A 20,176-nucleotide genomic window follows, 5' to 3' on the forward strand; every position below is an offset into this window, starting at 1 on the left:
AAGGTGCCACATTCTTCTTCCACCTGCTAGTGCACAGACTACCACTACTAATAAGACTGGAAGTAAGGTAACCAATGTCCTGAGGGCTTAGAAAAGAGCAGGCTATTGGACTCCCCAAGGTGAAGTGCATAGGGGGCGGCGGCCCTGGAACAGTATTTACTCCAATGGCCTGAGGTGTGGTGCTCTCTGTGAGTGAAAGGGATTGTGCCCTTCATTTTGTCCAGGAACATATTTTCATTCAGTGCAATAAGCACTGCAGCTAAGGGATACTCGGAAAAACTCTAAGGCTGATGTTGAGTTCTAGAATGCAGCAAGAATGGTTTTTGTTAATGGTAGCTATTAGTGCTTTGGACCACCAGTAGACACTTCAAGGACTGGAGCAACAATTTTATATATATATATATATATATATATATATATATATGCAGGTTTTGGTGTCTTCGGGTGTCTTCCCATGTAAGAGTTGGGGTGTCTAGGCGACGTTTCGACGAGGTCTCACTCGTCATCTTCAGGCTGGTGCTTTCGGCTTCTTGTTACTGGAACAGAGCAGGATCTTGTTACGGCTGCGCAAGAAGTTCCCGCTGCCCAGCACCATCGCCTAGACACCCCAACTCTTACATGGGAAGACACCCGAAGACACCAAAACCTGCATTCCTGTACCCGTGAAAATCTACGAAAGCATATATATATATATATATATATTCCATTTTAAATATAGAGAAGACCACATGAGGTCTGGGGAAGGCACAGCTACAATGAAGAGCTCTAGGCATCGGTAGCAAGTGGTAAAGACTACCTATAATTAGGCTTCCCTTGAGAATAAACCCTTTCCGAGTTAATTCCTCGGAACTGATGGCTCTGGAATTCTATAGCACTCTGCCAACTAAGCTAATGCCATAATGATGAATGCTCATTGACAGAACATCAAATATCCCCCAGCACAGACAAGGCAAAGAATTTCAAGAAAGCAACAGCTGAAGTTAAGAAGCCTTTTCCCACAGAGAGAGAATGATCTTCTTGACAATCAAGTCAGAGCTAAGATTTTTCCTTAATTTGCTAACTAAGCAACCAGCGACTTTGAAAGCTAAAATTACCCAGGGGTGCAAAAGGAAAAGACTGGAGGCTTGAGTGGGAAAGGACAGGGGAGAGAACGCTAATGAGCAGAAGAAAAACACAACCTCAGAAATAATCTGGAAAACCCTTAGCAACAATCAAAGGGGTACAAAGGCACCGAGTTCCACCCAAAATTGCAGTGGCCGTCTTGTGCATCGAGCGCTGCACTTCAGGAGGAGGCCTAGTGAGGCCTGCCGCTGCCAGAGAGGACCAGCGAGGACCACTGCCACCCAAGCAAGGGCCAGCAAGACCTGCCACTACCCAAGCGAGGACCAGTGCTGCAAGGTTGGGGAGGGGGCTCAGTCCTGTCCCAGCAGACTTGGGGGCAGGGTGGGCTGAAGACACCTCAGCCCTATAGAATTGGTACCTATGAAGCAGTAGCAGCATAGGATGGAACTGGGGTTCTAATAAGGTTTCCCTTCTTAGGCTCAATTTTATGTCGGTCATAGCGTGACTGGAAGTGGGGGTAAGGAGTTCAATTAAGATAGTTACAGTAATATCAGGAGGAATTTTTAGTGGACATCAGCAAAGGTGAGGTAAAGGGTAAAAAACCACCAAGGTGTGTGTGCTGGTGGTGGTGAGGAACTTGTTGGCTACACACAACAGTTTTCACAGACCTGAGGGCAGAAACCTATACATAACAATTCAGGGCAGGGATACCTTTGGCCCTCTAGATTTTGAACTACAACCTGTCATCCCTGACCATGAGCCATGTTGGATAGCCTTGAGTTAAGAGTCCAACAACATTGAGAAGGCTCCCATATTCCCCACCCCTGCAATACTGGTAGTTCTTAACTCCTCCCCCCTTTAAGTGGCTTCAGAAAATTATTAGACCAAGAGTAGCTGAAGCAATTCCTTATGGCAAATCGTATGCTTACCCTGTCACCTTTAGCACCAGGCAATCCTGGAGGCCCAGGTAAACCTGGGAGGCCTATGTCACCTTCACCACCCTGTGGAAACAAAGATGGCAGATTCTTAGGGTAATTTTTAGACTAAACAAAAGAACCATTGATAAAGAGACCCAGCCTCTGAGAAGCACATTACACTTTCCCTATGGATAGTAGTAAGAACAGCCGGCTGTGTGCTTTCTTTCCGAACCATAGACTCTGCTAAATTGTTGCTGACAGTTTGCTGTAATCTACTGCAGCCAGAAAACAGCAGTTCCTAGACTTTTAATACATCTGCTAAAATATTTGTGCCTTTATGGAGGAGGATGCTGTAATTCCTCAACCCTATGGTGTGAGCATTCCTCTCTAACAGGGAGCTCTTTCAGTTCCCAAATAGCCAGGCTGCCCTTCGAGCAGAAACCATGCAAATGAAGATTGAGTCATTTCAAAGAAGGCATTCACGCTCGGTAGTCATTAATGCCAGATAGCTGCTAGCAGGAAAGGAAAAAGAAAAAACTGGCATTTCATTATTCCTGCTCCTTTTTAAATTAATAACACAAGCGACAGCTAACTTCACCATCTTAAGGCAATACACAAAGAGAGATATCCACTTTTCTTCCTCAAAGTACTGCATTAAAAATGATGTGTTCCCAGTAGAATTTTACAGAATTCAAATAAGAAAATGTGGGTCTTAGTAGAGTCACAAGCTGGGAAGAGTGAAGGCAACAATGATCGTATTCATGTTTCATTTTCAGCTTTTTGCATAAACTGCTAGGTTGCTACGGATCCTGAGGGGAAACCATAAGCTCTTGAAAAAATATAAATGAATTTGATGGGAGTAGACACTGGCTGCTTACCATTTTACCTGGCGGACCTGGAGGGCCAGCAGGACCCAGCTCACCTCTGCTACCCTTTGAGAAAACAAGGAGGCATTGTTAAAGCATTTTCCGGCAGCAAAATGAAGAATCGTTTCATTAATGCTTATATATATATTTTTTATAGTCAGCTAAAATGCAAAATACCGACTTAGAAGAAGGTAGCTTCTAATACTACCATTTCATTCTGCATCATAAACACACATGTATCTCCTCTGGAAGGACAAGCACACGCTCATATGCTCAAGTGTGATTCTTCAGGTATGAGCAGCCTAAGATCTCTTCATAGAGGATGCTCGGTTCCCATGGTTAAATACCAATTGCTGGAAACTGTGGGTAGTAAGAGTGCTTCTCTGGCCATGTTCTGCTTGCAAGTTTCCTTGAGGCATCGCCTTGGCCACTGTGAGAACAGGATGCTGGACGAGGTGGTCTACTGACCTGATGCAGCAGGCTCTTATTACTTCCTTATTGTATCACTTTTAAAGATAAGTTTATCAACCAGTTAGATGAGTGTGTGCATAATCTGACAACAGTGATACATCATTGGAACTGACTTAACATGCAACACTGTGGGTAGGTGTAATCCTAGCTTTCATGTTAATATTCTGGTAAGGAAACTGTAACACAACAGGTTGCGGAGCAATGAAAAGATGAAGCTACATATGAAATACATGTTATGCCGCATCTCAAAATTGCATGAAATGGCTTTTCAAGCAAAGCAAAGCAAGGAAACTTACTGGAAAATAATTAAGTATCCTGGAGGGATCAAAAGAACTCAGAACTGGGTAAGTTTCCAGTCACTGCTTCTATAAAATTCTTATGTCATTAACATGAGAAGCTTTTAGAAAGGCTTGGAAAAAACCTTCAGGTGACCCAGAAAATTAATTAATCTTCTCCACAAATTTAGCTCCATTTAGTTACTTTTGTAACATGATTATTGAACATGCCTCTAGATGCAGATTCACGTGAACATAATTAAAATTAGAACAAATTGAAAATCACTTCTTCTGTTTATCACCATAAGATATGCAATTGAAAAAACTAATATTTTTGGTAGGGAAAATTAGAGTGCTCAGGCTAGCAGTTCCAGTTTAATGTGCTTTTTTAAAAAAACTATTATATGCTCACATCCTTTCATTTTTCAGTTAGGAAAATCTCATTTTGTAATGCTACACATTGTGTGAACTTGTTTCAGGTTGACAATTCACATCAACGTGAACCTGTGGTGTGAGGGTCTAAGTATAGTCGGCTACTAGAAGCCTTGGGCTTCTATGCTCTCTCCTTCAATTTAATATAAACCAGAGAGAGATGAGATCACCGTGCTCATAATGAGGAGAGATCATATGAGTGTGTTCCATGTTCATTCGCATAGCACCAAACCATGCTGTGGCATCAAATCTGAACATCTGTTCTTCAGGTGTCAAAAGTCTACACCTAGCTGCCCTACTGAAGAGGGCCAGGTTCTTTTTCTTGCACAGCCAATAAGGAGGTAATGCACATCTAGATATGCATCTGCATCACAGTGCTTGTCTTGGGATCTTTAGGGAAAGGTTTGAAAACAAAACTGCCGTTTTCGTAACGGCATTGTACACATCTATGGTGTACAATTCTGGTCACCTCACTTCAGGAATGGTTACAACATTTGGAGCTTTTCAGTTTAGAGGGAAGGTGCTCTGAGAACATCCCAGGATGAACGTGCAGGATAGCAAGCATGCATGTAGGCTTCCCAGTTATTGTTTACAGATGGGAAAAGAATCCTGAGCATAACTTTTAGGCCACTGGACTCTTGACTGCAAAGTAGGGGCTTCTTGCCACATTTGTCCCTGGCATATTGTGGGCTATATATGTTTATCTCCCTCTCCTCAGCCCCCATTTTCTGGGCACAATTTGATGTGCCATTTTTTTTTAAAAAAATACATTTTTAAAATTCAAGCAAGAGCACTCAGTCCATCAGTGTGGTCCCTTCCAACTGTGAGAGGATACTCAGAGAGGTGCTCTTGGTAGCTGTCCCACTATGGTGATGCCCCGTTCCTGTGAAGCTCATCCAAGTCCAAACTGAAGTACTGTATTGTCCAAAAGCCCCTTCATCACCTTGTCGTGGTGAAGGGGCTTGAATAACTCCAAGAAGCTATGAGCTATGCCGTGCAGGGCCACCCAAGATGGACAGGTCATAACCGAGAGTTTAGACTAAATGTGATCCACCTGGAGAAGGAACTGGCAAACCACTCCAGTATTTTGCCAAGAAAACTCCATGGACATAAAAAAGGAGAAGCTTTTTCATGCTCTGTTTCATGGGGTCACGGAGAGTTGAACACGACTAAACAACAACATCATTGTCCATAAGAACTGTAAAATATATCCATTTTAACAGCATAGTCATCTTGCTTTTGGGGGGAGGGTGCACATCTGATCCATATATAGCATCTCTGCTAAATAACAGAGTGGAAACAATGGAGAAAAAGAACTGGCAAAGACTGGCAGAGTGAGGCCAAGAATGGGCCATTGTGCCCAACTGAGCACAAATAATCTGCTTATACCACTACTGCTGCTGATTCTTTTTTTAAAAGAAAGCGTTATCACTGATTATGTCTGACACTTTGAAGTTTAAAAATTGATACTCTGGAGCAATTTAGCATAAAAGGAAAGCTTTCAAAGATTTTAACCATAAATGAAGTGTGATAATCATATAGACCAATTTCCATAATGTGTGTGCGAAGCAAAGCTTCAAGTCAACTGGTAAAAAGAACAATGAAATACATGTTTTATTAATACGTTTTGATCTATAACATTAAGATATAGGAAGCTTGGCTGTAAGATTACAGTACCCTGACTTGTGCCATTACAGTGATTCAAAGGCTTGATCTTATCCGTGTTCTTTTCCCCTTGTGCAGCAGATCATAACAATTGGGATGGTGGTTCTAATGCTCCGAAGGAAGCTATATCAAATTAAGTGAAAGTATAGCGGTTTAAGCGGTTGGCCAATCATGTTACCATGAACCAGGTACTGATCAAGTACTTGGTAAAAGTTGATAGTTCTGTTGATCAGGTTGTTGAGGAGATGCATGCAGACAAGGAGTCAAACTGCACTTTATATAGGAATTTTGGGTTCAGAGGTACCATGAGAACAAAGGAAATTATTTTTGTATGCTACCACAGCAGCTACAATGATACAGTGGTACCTTGGGCTACAAACACCTCGGGCTACAAACACTTGGGGTTACAGACTCCACTCACCTGGAAGTTGTACCTCGGGTTAAGAACTTTACCTCAGGATGAGAACAGAAATTACACGACGGTGGTGTGGTGGCAGCAGGAGGCCCCATTAGCTAAAGTGGTACCTCAGGTTAAGAATGGTTTCGGGTTAAGAACGGACCTCCAGAACGAATTAAATTCGTAACCAGAGGTACCACTGTATATGCCCAGGGATGGGATGGAAAGAAGCAGCAGTTCTAACTAAAGAAGATTGGCAACTAAAATTAATGAAAAACGCAGAAATGGTGAAACTTACTGGAAGAATAAGAAATCATGAATGACGACTTTTTAATATAGAATGTGAACTTTTTACTAAACTTTGTAACTACACTGAGTTTGGGGATGCTGGGAAAAGAAACACCTACCCTCTCTGCATGCTACACTCTTGAGAACTACTGGGGGGGGGGGTTGCAGCTGCAATTAATTAAGAAAAGCAAGAGAAACAGCAGCCTGTCATGCATTAAGCATGATGTGCAATTTGACCCTAAGGCTGCAATCCTAGGCGCTCTTCTCTGGGAGTAAGAAGCTCCATTGACCATAATGGGACTTGCTTCTAAGTTAACCATACTGGGCTGCATGGCTGTAAACTTATAGTAGTTTAGTTACTTGTGAGTGGGCCCCATTGAAATGAAGTCTAGCTTCCAAGTAAGTACAGTGGTACCTTGGGTTAAGAACTTAATTCGTTCTGGAGGCCCGTTCTTAACGTGAAACTGTTCTTAACCTGAGGTACCACTTTAGCTAATGGGGCCTCCCGCTGCCGCCGCGCTGCCACCGCCTGATTTCTGTTCTCATCCTGAAGCAAAGTTCTTAACCCGAGGTACTATTTCTGGGTTAGCGGAGTCTGTAACCTGAAGCGTCTGTAACCTGAGGTACCACTGTATGGTTAAGAATGATTTGTAAATTTATAGGTATAACGAAACAATTGGTGTAAACTAATGTGTAAAGCAGCGTTTCCCCCACGTTTCTCATTGAAAGCATGATTTATACAATGTTTTGCACATCTATCAGCTTATGCAAACCATTATTAGCTTACAGAAATCTAGCAGATGTCATGCTGGTCACTAGAACTAGAATTTTCAGAGTCTAATCTGAACTGCTTCCAGAGCTTGCAGTGGGGATGGTTAATAATTAACACAGTATGGTAGCTCCGGTTTCTACGCACTGCTGATTTTATAAACCCTTAGTTGCATTTTACAGGATTAAAAACATAGTTTAGAAGATTATCTTGCATTATCTGGTTAAGGAACTACCCTGTTCTTTATTAACCAAGAGCTGTCCAAAAACATTCAGACAGGCATCAGTTTAGAGAAAGGAATTTGGGAAATAGCCAAGTATATCTAAACAAGTTCTGCTCAAAGCCACCAACAGTTTGCAATTTTTGCAAATAAAGAGTTTTTCGGGGGGGGGGATGAAGTTATTGTGTCAGTAGCCAGAGCTGAAAGATACAGCAAAGGAATAATCCCTTGACTTTGGTAGTTATTACTCTATGCAACTCAGTTTTGCATGGAGCACAATGGTTTTCAGAAAGATGGCAAGCAGTATTCCCCAAATCCACTGCCACATTTTCAGTGTTCTGTGTTCAGGAATAGTGCACTGTCTCCTTAAGTATACTTCACTTTTGATCCCCCATCACCTTTCTTCATTTGGGTAAGAAGAATCCCTGGTGCAAGCCTGTATTAACAGTCCCAGCAGGGAGGATTATATAACACCATTTAGTGAACCTGTGATGTTACTAGCACGTATTCCAGAAAGTGGTTTTCATTAGAACACTTGCATACTAGGTTTGAAAATGTGCCTGTGTATTGGTCTATGTGGATTCCAAAGAAATATATCTCACCCTTTGTGTTTAGTGTAGATCAAGTATCTTCAATGTTTTCAGGCTCAGAACCCACTTTTAACCCAAACATGCATTTGAGGACCCGTTTCTTAATCTTGTACCATACATTTGCATGGTAGAGGTGCTCCTGTTTCGACCTACCTTGGATCAAGCCATGGCCCACAAGTATGGACTTGATACTAGGGGGAGGGCCTTATATACAGGGGCTGATGATTCTCATGTGATATGCCAGATTAATAAATAACCAGGTGTAAAATGCACTTCCATGTTGACGAGAGATATTTCAGGTAATGTCTGAATGTAAGATTATGGATGGTAGTGATTACAATAATGCATGAGATAGACATAACGTTCTTAAATCAGATAAATGAACTAATAATGCATATTTAATAGTCGTATGGTATATAATATTACGTACAATAAACTGTTATGTATTATGTAAAATTATAGGTACTAGTATATTCAAGGATATTCATGGGGTAAACGATTAATGCATAATTAAACATATATGTATTATGTCCAATATATAGGATAATGTCTGTATTATTATTTCATGGGGTAATAAAATATAAAAGGGGCACCCTACTTCTCTAACACAGTAGGTGGCAGCACCAAACATTTTGAATGAAGTCTGGACACAGTGGTGTAGCTGAGAGGCTGACCCTTAGACAGGGACAGCCCCAGGGACAGGTTCTTGAGAATATCACACTTCCATTCTGTCATAAACAATGGCTAAGACTTCATGCAGTGCAGCTGAAATTCATCCTCAGTTCACAGCAGAACTTCTGGCATAGTGTGCAAGGGTCTTCAGTCCCTCTAGGGACCATGAAAGCTTTGCATGATGTGGATCTGTAGACTAGGTAAAGGTACCCCTGCCCGTACGGGCCAGTCTTGCCAGACTCTAGGCTTGTGCGCTCATCTCACTCTAGAGGCCGGGAGCCAGCACTGTCCGCAGACACTTCCGGGTCACGTGGCCAGCGTGACAAGCTGCATCTGGCGAGCCAGCGCAGCACACGGAACGCCGTTTACCTTCCCGCTGGTAAGCGGTCCCTATTTATCTGCTTGCACCCGGGGGGTGCTTTCGAACTGCTAGGTTGGCAGGCGCTGGGACCGAACGACGGGAGCGCAACCCGCCGCGGGGATTTGAACCGCCGACCATGCAATCGGCAAGTCCTAGGTGCTGAGGTTTTACCCACAGCGCCACCCGCGTCCCTATCTGTTGACTAGTGTTCAGCTTATCATATATAATTCTACTGACATGTTTCATGGTTTTGGCTGGAGTGTTTAACTCACTACGGAATATTGGGCTGAGTTTATTTGTATTATGACTCGGCAAATGTGAACAACTAATTTGGGACTGGAAGAAATTGATGTGAAAGCTAAAAGAGTTTACGTCACAGGCAAATAACACAAGCACCTTTTGTGCAGACCTTGTCTCCTCCATCATTGGCCTATAGCTGAAATCCCAGAACCTAAAGATAGAGCAGAACAAGTACTTACCGATGGGCCTCTGGGTCCGATGGGCCCTTTTTCTCCCTGTGGCCCCTGTTCTCCCTGTTTAACATGATTACAAGAACAGAACGTGCTTTAAAACTGATTCTGCACAAAATGCGCAAGTGTTAGTAAAAAATAAAATGAATCTGGAGAAAGAAAGGAGCTTACAGGTTTACCCGAATTCCCCATCAAGCCAGGTATCCCAGGAGGACCAGCATTACCCTGTTGGGAGACAAGGAGAATTAGCCACGTCACAATAGGTGCCACTATCTTGGAGAAAGAGTGGAATAATAATTAAAAAAATACACCTGGAGTCTTTCCCAGATTGCCTAGAATACTTTACCTGTGGTCCAGCAACACCTTTTGCTCCTGGAGAACCTGGTAAACCCTAAAACAAAAGAAAACACATTGCCTTAAAATGTTTGTAATGTTCTATGTACTTAAAAGGTGCAAATATTCCTTGCTCCCTCGGGCAATTATAGTCTGTATTGGAGGAGTGTCTCCCATAGTGTTGGGAACTGTTTCTTTTTGCCAAGCTATGTCATCAAGTGAATTATATTGGATCTTTTACAAGCATGTCTCAACAGAGCCAAAATCCATTTAAAAAAGCACCCCAAACTAGTGCCAACATAATTAACCTTCCCCCTCCAAAGGACATGGAATGCTCTTTAAGCACATGCTTAAGTTGGTTCCTAAAAGCATGCTATGAAAACGCATTGATTTTCATAACAGAGCGTAGTTTTCAGCAACAGCGACTATCTTATTTGATTGATCTATTGGTTTCCTTATAGTTTCATCCCATCTTAGGAATATAGTGAGGCACAAGGAATTGGAATGAAAGAGAGCGAGAGATTGTGGTAAAGTGGTCTTCTGAATAAGGAAAATAACAAATTTTGATAGTAGTACATGCAACTAATCTATGCTATACATTACAAAAGATGTAGGAAAACTTCAGGAGCCAAACAGTCTTTGACATACGCTTCAGCACAGCCATAATATGCTTGCAGGGATGATATCGTCATGTTGCATAGGCGGCACTAGATTTAGTTGTATCTGGGTGGAGCAGTGGGAGACAGCATGGCGGGGCTGCACCTTGGTGAAATGGTGAGGAAGTGGGCGTGTTCTATTCTCTTAAAGAGAGACATCAACATTTTTATCTAGCTTCCTAGCTTGGGTGCCCTCTAAAGCTTCCATGACAATCCTGGAACTTACCCTTTCTGTATGCAATTAACACAAACAGGGTCATCCCAGTAAAGTTGAATCATGCTACCTACACCCTAATTTTTAAAGGCTCCGCTCCTCATGGTTTCCCCCAGACTCTCACTATTCCTGTCATTACAGAAAATGAAGGCTTAATAAGCTTCAACCTGGCTTGTAAATTTAACTATGTTTTACATTTAAAGTGCACAGAATACTTACTGGCAGTCCCTGAACTCCTATATCACCCGGAGGGCCTGGTTTTCCTGGTTCACCCTGGAAGGAAATGCTTGCATCAATCAAATGAAAATCATTGTGGTACAAGCTGTCTGCTTGTTTGCTATTCAGAAAAAAAGCCCAAACGAACAAGTTAGTATCTGTTTTAAAAAAAACACTGTGGCATCCTTTTCCAAACCGCTAACTTATGGGAATGTAATATCACTGTTGTTCTGGTTGTTAACAACTTGATAGTACTTGGGAGTTAACCAAAAGACTCAGCCAGCCAGTAAAAAGGTAAAGGTACCCCTGACCATTAGGTCCAGTCATGACTGACTCTGGGGTTGCGGCGCTCATCTCGCTTTATTGGCCGAGGGAGCTGGGGTACAGCTTCCGGGTCATGTGGCCAGCATGACTAAGCCGCTTATGGTGAACCAGAGCAGCGCACGGAAACGCCGTTTACCTTCCTGCCGGAGCGGTACCTATTTATCTATTTGCACTTGGACGTGCTTTTGAACTGCTAGGTTGGCAGGAGCAGGGGCCGAGCAACGGGAGCTCACCCCGTCACGGGGATTCGAACCGCCGATCCTCTGATCGGCAAGTCCTAGGCTCTGTGGTTTAACCCACATCGCCACCTACGCGTCCCCAACCAGTATGGGTGCACAAAAGAGGCAAATAAGGTTTGCTCTCTGCTTACACCCACAGATAATGCTAGGTGCAACTTGAGTGACTGTCGTGTTCTTCATGAAGATGCAGTAGGAGCAGAAGAAGACTGGCTCGCCATTGACAAAAGTGGCTCATTCATACAATTTAACTAGCACACTTCTGCTTTCTGCATGTCCCAACTCTTTAAGAGGAGATCTGACTGGTTTGGCATCTTGCACAGCACCAACATCTGGGCTCACTAAGGACATGGCTCCCCATGAGGCAGCCCTGTGTGCAAACCCCAAAGACTGGAGAGCTGCCATGTCCAATCAAGGGGAGAAAATTGGGCATTTCAATATGAAGGGAAATGAATGTTAGCAATGAATTACCTTAATTAAATGGGAAATAAATGGGGAGGGTTAATTGGTGGAGGCATATGTGTGAAGGATTCCTTTCATACATGTGTGACACAAGTGGTAATTTGGCATTTGACTGCTCCATTAGAACATAAGGAGGTAGCTGCTGGTTAGACCAAAGTGCCAGAACATAGGACACTCCCTTAAACTTGGTGGTCCTAGCTGAGCACAGTCTGCAGCACAGCTCTCATCTTCCTTGGCCAATGGCCATGTCTGCTAGGTCTGATGGGAGTTAACAGTTCACCAACAATGGAAGGGCCAAACGTTGCCCACACCTCTCACAGAAGTTCCTCTTAGCTATCATCATGGTGCCCACTGGCATGGGAGGAGGAGCCTCCATTGCAGAGCTAGTATAGGGAAGGTGGGAGGACTTGTGGGTGGGGTCAAGACACACCGTATTAGGAGCAACTTGATAGGACAGACTCTTACTCTTTGGAGACACCAGTCACCATTATTGCCTCTGAATATGAAGGATCCAGAGAGATAATATCGCTAAGCATAATTAATAGTTCTGTTCTCTATCAGTTCACCTAATCTGAACTGATTCTCTGTGATTTTCGCTCCTAATCCACACAATATGGAAGTGAGCAGTTCATTTTGAAAATATAAATTAAACAGCACAATGAATTAAGTACCTTTGCTCCTGGCATGGCAGGGATCCCTTCACGGCCATCAACTCCCGGTAAGCCCTTGAGAAAGAAGTAACATCTTCTGTAACACGTTGCCATTATGTAAATCACACTTGTTTCATAATACATGATAGCAATGTAAATGACAAATGCTATGATTAATAATAATCACACTATACGTACACTTTCTCCTTTAGGCCCAGGAAGACCACTAATTCCTCTAACACCTTCAGGACCCTAAGAAAAAGGAAGAAAATTAAAGCATATTGAACATTATAGTCATATTAAGGGACGCACACTTGAACGAAGCAACTTAAGTCAAGTGTATTATCATTAAACTACCTTATTCCCATTTTATTTCAATGTTCGTGCACACAATGGGGCAATTCACATGTAATGCTACGTGGTCAAGGGCACCCCTTCCTCTCTCCACTTGGAAGAGGAATACATTTGAGCTTGGAGATAGCTCAGTCAGTAGAGCACAAGAGTCTTTATCCCAGAGTCATGGGTTCAAGCCCAACATTGGGCAAATGATTCCAGCATTGCAGGGAATTGGAACAGGTGACCCTTCTGGTTCCTTCCAACTCTACGATTTTATTGTTCCCTTTCCATGATTCCAAGCTTGTTGCTACATATAAAACAGAAACTGTGGTTGCAAATAAATTCTACTTTATTAAAGCAAACTCATTTCCTAACCCATGGCTTGAAGTTGAGTTGTTTTGCAACCGAGTTCATTTTACACCACAATTTCTGCTTCACATCTAACAAGCCAGAAATCATAGAAAGTGAAATTGAAACACAGTTTATACCTCTTTCCAGTGGTATGGGAGGAGGCGAGGAGAATGGGAAGTGTTTGAGCCCAAGGCCCAAGGTCAGGCTCGCCTTGTATGGAAACAAGGTCCTTAGTTATCTAGTCATCACCCGCTTGGACTACTGCAATGCACTCTATGTGGGGCTACCTTTGAAGGTGACCCGGAAACTGCAATTAATCCAGAAAGCGGCAGCTAGACTGGTGACTGGGAGTGGCTGCCAAGACCATATAACACAGGTCCTGAAAAATCTACATTGGCTCACAGTACGTTTCCGAGAACAATTCAAAGTGTTGGTGCTGACCTTTACAGCCCTAAACCGCCTCAGCCCAGTATATCTGAAGGAGCATCTCCACCTTCATCCTTCAGCCTAGACTCTGGGGTCTAGCTCTGAGGGCCTTCTGGCGGTTCCCTCACTGTGAAAAGTGAAGTTACAGGGAACCAGGCAGAGGGCCTGGTAGCTTTGTGGTATCAATGTACATTATTTTGTGGTACATTACTACTTAGTCATCCACTGGAACTCAATAAGAACTCACTCTTTCGCCTTTGGGGCCTGCCTCTCCCAATGAACCTCTTTGTCCTTGATCACCCTGCAAAGAAATGTTAAGCACATTAACTGGCAATTACTTGTCATAATTAAATAAAAGTTATGTGAACGATGATGGCTAAAGGCAAGGTAAATTCCCATGTTTCTAAAGAGTTACTGTAACTGCATATTATGATGTAAGCCTCAAGATAACAGGTCAAGAAGGTCCATTTCTTAGACAAGGGTGAATTGATTGTGTGTCATTGTCCCTCATTCTTGGACGACGGGGAAATATCAAAGCCAAGCCAATCTTCAGCTTACTGTAAATCCCAAAAGCTTATAAATGCATACGGAGGAAGCACATCTATATACATAAAAGACTTCCTCAGGGAAACTTGCCAGCCACTAAAGCTTTTGTTCTTTGGGAGCCAAACAAATATGTTTTCCTTTTTATTTGAGTAGCTATTTCAGCATGTTTGATAACTGTTTCTGGTTTTATGGCAACTCTACTAGATTTTATTAGTTTTTATGGCTGTAGTTTCTGTGCTTATATATTTGTTTTGTACTATTTTACTGTTACTTTTTAAATTACTGATTGCATGCCGCCCTGGGAGTTTTACATTGAAAGACAGCCTAGAAATCATTCAGACAGACAGAAAGTAGGGCTTTGGAATTCTGGTCTTCTTTAGCTATGTGTCAATTGCTCCAAGAGTTTTACTGCACCCTCAGTAAGGACTTCCCAGGTGAAATGGGGCTCATAATATAAAACACAACAAACAATAAGCCAGTCATGAAATGGTTACGTTTACATGTGAAGACATAAAATACAATGTTATCTTATTTTATACAAAATATCCATCATCATTTTATACTTATGCATCACAAACATTGGGAGTATCTTAAATGAGGTGTTTATGTTTACTTAGTATGTTTCATACTACTGAAAACTCATTCTTGCTATCTTCTTGGAGACCAGAGAAAACTGAATTTGATGTTTCCACATGGACTGTATGTAAATCCCATGTGGGAATAACTAACTTTATAAAAGATGGCCCCAATTTAAGATCACAAGGGGTTCTGGCTGACCTCACTTCTCCCATCTCAGCACTTGCGCACTGCTCTGTTTCTGTGTGAGACACTATTCTGAGAGTACCTCTGGACTGGAAGGAGGTGAGCCAAGTGTAATGACATGCAGAGGTACAGCAGGTGATCCTCCTCTGGGAATGGGAAATTCTGTTTTATCTCTGCATCAACCCAGGAATGTAGGCAGCTTCCTTATACAGTGGTACCTCTGCTTTCAAAAGCAATCCATTCCGGAAGACAGTTTTGAGTTCTGGAACGTTCAAAAACCGAAAACCCCAAAGCCGACAGCTAGGCCTCAGGATCTTGCACTAAGCAGAAGCCGTGTGGCATGTTCAACTTCTGAGGCGCATTAAAAAACTGAAGCATTTACTTCCGGGTTTACGGTGTTTGAAAACTGAAATGTCTGTCAAAGGAGACATTCAAAAATGAGGTACCACTGTACTGAGTCAGACAATTGGTCCATCCAGCTCACCTCTGCGACAGTAACGAGGAGCAACTCTCCACTGTTTCAGGCAGCAGTCGACCCAAGCCCTACCTGGAAATGCCAGGGTTTGAACCTAGAACCCCCTGCATACAAAGCATGTGATCTACCAATGTGCCACAATCCCTCCCCTCAGGAATAACTGAATGATCCAATTAGCTATACTGAACAGTCAGCACAACAACAGCTCATTCCCAGCAGAGGCTGGTAGCAAAGAGGAAAAGAAAAAAGCAATGAATCATGCAGCGAGTAATACTTTGGTATCCTGTCAATCTTTACATTATTTAATATATTTATTATTACAGGCCAGCCAATTCCCCCCCACACGCCAAACTCATGTGCCTGGGAACAAAAGATTGAGATTTACTGTATGGAGGCTTTTTAAAAGAATGAAAACTGAGATAGGCACTCCTGAAATGTGAATGCCAGGGTAGCCACCCTGATGTGCTTAATTGTGAATCCTCCTTAGAGGTCTTGCTGATAAGAGAAAGAAACTTACCGGGGGCCCAGGAAGACCCCGGGGACCAGGATCACCATCAAGACCCCGAGCACCCTACAGTAAAAACAAACAAACAAAGGATTATTAAGATATAAAAGCTTTTAAAATATTCTGCACACACATGTATTTTCTATTGAGGCTAATAGGGCAGACAGCAGCTTCACGCTTGCCATTATTTCATTCCAACCCTCAATCCTTTACACCTGAGATCAAGAGCTGGAATGACCACCAAGGATTTGTTATGCAGTTGTTACTGTGGAACTATACTCTACTAGTCTTTATAAAGATGTTCCACAACATTTGGGTCTTCCTTCATGCTGTGATCCATTGCATGAAAGCTTGTTATGATGCCAGCGATCCACCTCCATCAGATCTAGCAACACTGGCATAAAAGGACTTGCATATGATCTAGATGACACATGTGATTTCAAAATTCAGAGATTACCAATGCAACCTGAGAGTTAACCACGGAACAGTGGTAATCATTCTGCAACAATAAAGTCGGCATCAAAATCACACTGAACCTTTGTGCCTCTGTTGGATCATGCTGGGCAGCAATTGATCCGTTCCTCTGAATATATTCCACTGCAGGTCATTCGGTCTTCAACTATTTCTCAATGCCCTGCACGTAACATATGAGCGTGCTATTCTACAGAATTATAGTGAATTGAACCAAAATATATTGTCCTTTATGGAACTGCTGCAAGAATGCTTTACAGATGAGACAATTGCAAGGAAAAAGAAACAGCAATAGTAGAAGAGAATATGTAATGTAATCAAGAAGCGGTACCTCGGAAAAAGCCTTTATATACACATTTAATCTGATGTAGCAACATGAGTAAATGGGAAGGGTAATAGTAAATAGCAATTCTGGTTCGTCAATAAAATAAGTACGCTGGCTATAATAATAGTGTTTCATTCTTGGTCAATAAAAGATTAAAAGTATTCAAGGTGAGCTTTGATGAACACCTCTGAAAATCAGAAAGGTAAATTTGGTTTTCTGAAAATGAGATCCACGTGTGCCACAGAGTTGACAGGCTAAAGAGGAGCACCACATATGGACAATAAGCTATTCTGCTTTCCATTTCCAAAGATGGATTCTTGGTCTATCTAGTTTACTGGGGGTTGACAGGAGTCTTCTCCCACAGTACCAGGCAGTAGCAGACAGTGTTGTGGGGTAGCACCCCTGTGCTTTAAAATGATAAAGTTATCATTTAAAATGATAAAGGCAGCGTTGCTATTACTTACCTTGTCACCTTTGGGTCCCATTATGCCAGTTATACCTCTTAAACCTTGAGGTCCCTGAAATGCAAAATTTATTGTAAGTATGCAGTTTTGTGCGGCGGAGTTATCCTATATATGCAAATTTTCATACCGTATTTCCTTAGATAATATACTTTTTTAAAAAAGACCTTTTCAGATCTTCCTTTGATTATAAGAAGTGCTTCTTATTTTAGGCACATAGATTTTAAAGTTAGTTTACTTTTAATAAAATCAAGAATTAAAAAGCTCTAGCTACTGAACATTACCTAACAAACCAGACGGGAAAGATCTAAACATATGATCGAGAATTTAAAAAATGACAACATAGCTGTGATTTGCGTCACCTGAATGTGTCAGTTCACACCTGGTTTGAACAGCTGGAAATGAATCTTTTGCAGGTGGATTAAAGGAATAAATAGTACAATTTCTCACACCTGTACATAGCTATTAGAGATAACAGAATGTGAATAAAAAGCTAATTAAAAGGAAATACTTTACTGGTGGGCCTTGAGTGCCAACATCACCTACTCCTCCTTGTTCACCTTCCTCGCCCTAAATAAGTACAAATAAGAACAAATTAGTTTACAGAACATTCTAACACCTAATCATGTCTACTCAGATGTAAGTCGAACTGAATTCAGTTGGGCTTACTCCCATGTAAATGAGGTCAGGATTGTGGCCTCAGCCTGTAAGAGAGAGTGTGCACTATTTATTAGTGTTATTGATCAATGTGTACTTGCAACTCATATGGCCTATGTGCAGTACACAAAACATTATATTTTACACAAAAGGGAAGTCCATGCAGAAACTGCCTTATTTGGAGAAGACATCAAAGCTGTTTGGGATTAAAACAGAAAAAAGCGCTGTGGCAATAGTGGGGAAATAAATCTAAGAGGAAAGCTACTGTTCTTTTCGTTTGTTAAAAGCATAACAAAATTAAACATGATTCCTCTTTCAACCATTGGCTTTCCAAATCATTTTAACCTAGTATTCTATTTCACTTACCTTATGGCCTTGTTTTCCTGGTTCACCAGCCTCTCCTTTTACTCCTTTGTGACCCTAAAGCATAAGAGCAAAGCCCTGTTTAATTAGTAGGTTTAAACAATCACCATCTTTTAAAATTTTGATATGTACCAGGCTCCCACAAGACCCCTCCTCCTGACTTTGGGTGATTTCCTCTTCCCACTACAGCCCCATGTATAGCAAAGCCTATGGTGGTCAGCAGGTCCCCCCCAATCTTCAGAAGGTCTTTTCAGGGGGTACATGGGAGGTTCAGAACGGGAGGAGGGGGAAAGAAAGATGGCTTCTGTGTGCTGCCTTCCATTCCTGCAACTCAATGTATTCAATATGCATCCATAATTACAACATATTAAATTACAACATATTCTCTTACCTTCATGCCCATTAGCCCAGCATATCCTGATCGGCCAGGTGGACAAGAATTGGGACACTGGGAGTGGGGGAGAGAAAACCCAAAAGCTGAGTTAAGGATGAGAAACTATTACAGAAAAGTATTTTTTTCATCCAAAAAGGTAAAATAAATATCTTACCAGTGGATCTCCATCACGAAGTCCAACTGTTCCCTGAAGGAGATTTAATAGAACAGTTTTTGTTTTTTTGTTTTTAAAGGCATAGCATAATAGGAAAATGAACAAAAGGCAGATTCAACACAGTCCCCAATTTTCTGATTTCAGCAATCACACTGTTCCCCTGCCCCCAAAAGCCATCTGTATTTTCTGCTGAAGATGTGAAGAAGAGCAATAGATGGGTGGGTGGATGGATAGGTAGACAGACATTTCTACACATTCATACGATTTCTCTTTTTAAAAGCAATGAGTTCTATGCCAAAATGCACCACAATTAAGCAAGGCAGGTCCCCACTGGGTGTTTAATTCGTGCATTTGTTAAGGGACATTCTGCAACCTCTTTCTCAAAGGAGAATATGCACTTGGAGTGCAACCTTGTAAAAGAGCTCAACCTATCTATTTAGCTATTTACTTTGCCTTGCCGTGTAGATGGGTAACCAAACATAAAGGCGAACTGGATTTCATATGGACTGTTACCTGACTGAGATTGCAAGCAGACCTGTCAATCTACCCTGTTACCTGTACAAAGAGCATAGTACATGCAACGTCAGATTTACACACGTCCAACTGATGTGCAACCATGTATCACAGTGACCTGGAATTGGCTGGAAAAGGGACAGAGCGGGGCGGAATGAGCTTATGCATGCTCTGCTGATGTGCTGGGTGGGGGTGGGGAGGTCAGGAACATAACCCCCGCACAAATAGGCCGCTATCTGTATATCCTCCAACACTGCTAGAGAACAAATCACAACTTAGAAGGGGGCCAGGTGGATGTTGAGTCCTCCCTGAAATCTTGTGAAATGGCTCGTCAAACTCTAGAGTGTATTCTCTGGTGAAGCAGGGCATCTTCTGTACCAGAAACAGTGCATGATCCCAGACCTCGCCTCCTGCTTCCACCAGCATAAATGGAAACACATATGAAAAGAAGTCTCTTGTACTCCTTTATTCAGAAGGCTTTGAAATTCAGTACCGTACCAGGTCAACTGTGAGCACTGGAGGGAATGTCACAACAAAGTAATGCTACTTCTAACCCACAGAAACATGCCTCCACACTTCGAAAGAGCTGGGGAAACAGACATTTTAATAAATGTATAATAAAATGAGTATCTCGAACTTACCATGGGGCCGGGGGGGCCTGGCACTCCAGGAGGGCCTCTCTTTCCAGGATCACCCTAAATAGTTTGAAGGTGGCACAAGTGTATATCAGTGAGCTGCATAACTGATATTTGTTCTGGCCTTATTTGTAAATAAGGCTGTAGCAATCGCAGAGGAGACCATTTACAATGTGGTTAAGTTCAGAGTTCTAGAAAACTCTAAGTGCACAGAATATAAAAGTAGTTTTACATGACAGGAGGAACAGAGGCTACA

General features: G+C 42.2%; 1 protein-coding gene across 6 annotated transcripts in view; it reads right to left on the bottom strand.

Moving 5' to 3' along the window:
- The window catches only part of COL9A1 (collagen type IX alpha 1 chain), a 90,959-nt gene that overhangs the window by 16,253 nt on the left and 54,530 nt on the right, over nt 1-20,176 (bottom strand). For all 6 annotated transcript variants that reach the window (XM_083497367.1, XM_083497366.1, XM_083497370.1 and 3 more), the window contains 16 exons: nt 19,927-19,980; nt 18,773-18,805; nt 18,616-18,672; nt 18,228-18,281; nt 17,721-17,774; nt 17,208-17,261; nt 15,960-16,013; nt 13,907-13,960; nt 12,745-12,798; nt 12,568-12,621; nt 10,878-10,931; nt 9,802-9,846; nt 9,627-9,680; nt 9,465-9,518; nt 2,858-2,911; nt 1,992-2,063 (listed from right to left, as the gene is read on the bottom strand). In XM_083497367.1, coding sequence (XP_083353493.1) covers nt 1,992-2,063; nt 2,858-2,911; nt 9,465-9,518; nt 9,627-9,680; nt 9,802-9,846; nt 10,878-10,931; nt 12,568-12,621; nt 12,745-12,798; nt 13,907-13,960; nt 15,960-16,013; nt 17,208-17,261; nt 17,721-17,774; nt 18,228-18,281; nt 18,616-18,672; nt 18,773-18,805; nt 19,927-19,980 — 855 coding nt within the window. The remainder of the gene's footprint in view (nt 1-1,991; nt 2,064-2,857; nt 2,912-9,464; nt 9,519-9,626; nt 9,681-9,801; nt 9,847-10,877; nt 10,932-12,567; nt 12,622-12,744; nt 12,799-13,906; nt 13,961-15,959; nt 16,014-17,207; nt 17,262-17,720; nt 17,775-18,227; nt 18,282-18,615; nt 18,673-18,772; nt 18,806-19,926; nt 19,981-20,176) is intronic.

The sequence above is a fragment of the Podarcis liolepis genome (genome assembly GCF_965112155.1).
Source record: "Podarcis liolepis genome assembly, chromosome: 3".
NCBI lineage: Eukaryota > Metazoa > Chordata > Lepidosauria > Squamata > Lacertidae > Podarcis > Podarcis liolepis.